This window comes from Buceros rhinoceros, unplaced genomic scaffold (genome assembly GCF_000710305.1).
Source record: "Buceros rhinoceros silvestris isolate BGI_N320 unplaced genomic scaffold, ASM71030v1 scaffold23798, whole genome shotgun sequence".
NCBI lineage: Eukaryota > Metazoa > Chordata > Aves > Bucerotiformes > Bucerotidae > Buceros > Buceros rhinoceros.
Genome location: NW_010428937.1, coordinates 18,533 through 19,747, shown reverse-complemented (window position 1 = coordinate 19,747; position 1,215 = coordinate 18,533). Strand labels below are relative to the sequence as shown.

The following is a 1,215-nucleotide window of genomic DNA, read 5'->3' as shown; positions in this document are numbered from 1 at the left end:
GACCTCGTGGGACAGGCCACACTGCAGGACACTGTTTCTGGCAATTTCACACATGTCACAGGTGCTGAGCTTGAAGACCTGGGCAGCAATGGCATACTCCTCCATCAGGGGCTCCTGCAGCACAGGCGGTGTTAGAGGCCAGCAGCTGCCACAAGGGCTGTCCCAGAGGTGACCCAGCATGCTGGGCTCTGCCCCTGGTGTCAGCTTTCCTGGAAAAGGGAGTGCTCAGACACCAGGAGTGATCAGCTCACACTGTACCTTGGTGAAATGAAACTGCATGGGGTCATCGGTAGAAAGGGACACCATAAGGCCCTTCTGGTGGAAGTCAGGCAGCGGATTCTTTGCATACTCCAGGAAGAGGCTATTGTTGCTGAGCGGGGACATAGCAATGGGGATTTGGGCAAGGAAGTACAGATACTGCAACACCGGGCTCTGCAAAGATGAGCAGAGTTTTCAGGTTAGGGATAAAGTTGCTGGGTCCTCCACCTCTCCAGGGTCGCTCCTCAGATCACCCAGTGCCTCAGCCAAGAAGTCTGGTGCAAGCCAGCAATCCTCCAGGGCCCACGTGGAGCACAAGGCCAACTGAGTTCAAACCTGTCCGATTTCAGCACTCCTCTGGCTCCAGTGATAACAGACGTATCCAGTGATAGGTCTGTGAGGCTGAACCCCTGAAATCTGAATACATTTCTCAGCTACGTCCCCAAACATGCCTGGAGAAACCCAGAGAGTCAGGTAACATTGACCTGAAGCCAGGCTGCCTGTGTCAGTCTAAAGCAGAGGCACAGTTAACTGCCAGCCACAGTTCACCGCTGTGAACAAGGTCTCCTCCTCTGCCATTCCTGGGCTGCTCTGTGGCAGACTACTCCACTTACCTTCTTGAGGTTGAGACCGTGGGAGATACTATCTGCTGTCATGAAGGCTGTGAGCAGGTGTGTGATAGCCCCAGCTTCCCCACAGTGCGGACGGAAGAGGAACGTGTTCATACCACGCTGCCTACGTACATGGAAGGAGGTCTCAGAGCCGGCAAGCATCAGGGTTAGGTGGCATGCAATACAAGATTCCCCAACTTCAGGTCCAGCTCTGCCCCTACCGAGAACCCAAGAATCTGGTCCCCAAGAGCCCAGCTTGACCTAGCAGCACTCTGCTTGTTCTCTTTCCTCTGTGCCACACTAGATGCATCTCTGCCATCCCAAAGTTTCTACCCCAGTCCATCAC

At 54.5% G+C, this 1,215-nt stretch overlaps 1 protein-coding gene across 1 annotated transcript in view; it reads right to left on the bottom strand.

Moving 5' to 3' along the window:
- Nucleotides 1-6: 6 nt before the first annotated feature.
- AMPD1 (adenosine monophosphate deaminase 1) overlaps nucleotides 7-1,215 on the bottom strand; it is a gene marked incomplete at its 3' end in the record, with an annotated part of 10,086 nt that continues 8,877 nt past the window's right edge. The window contains exons 12-14 of the mRNA XM_010142472.1: nucleotides 873-993; nucleotides 259-432; nucleotides 7-114 (exon numbers count right to left, since the gene is read on the bottom strand). Of these exons, the coding sequence (XP_010140774.1) occupies nucleotides 7-114; nucleotides 259-432; nucleotides 873-993 (403 nt within the window). The remainder of the gene's footprint in view (nucleotides 115-258; nucleotides 433-872; nucleotides 994-1,215) is intronic.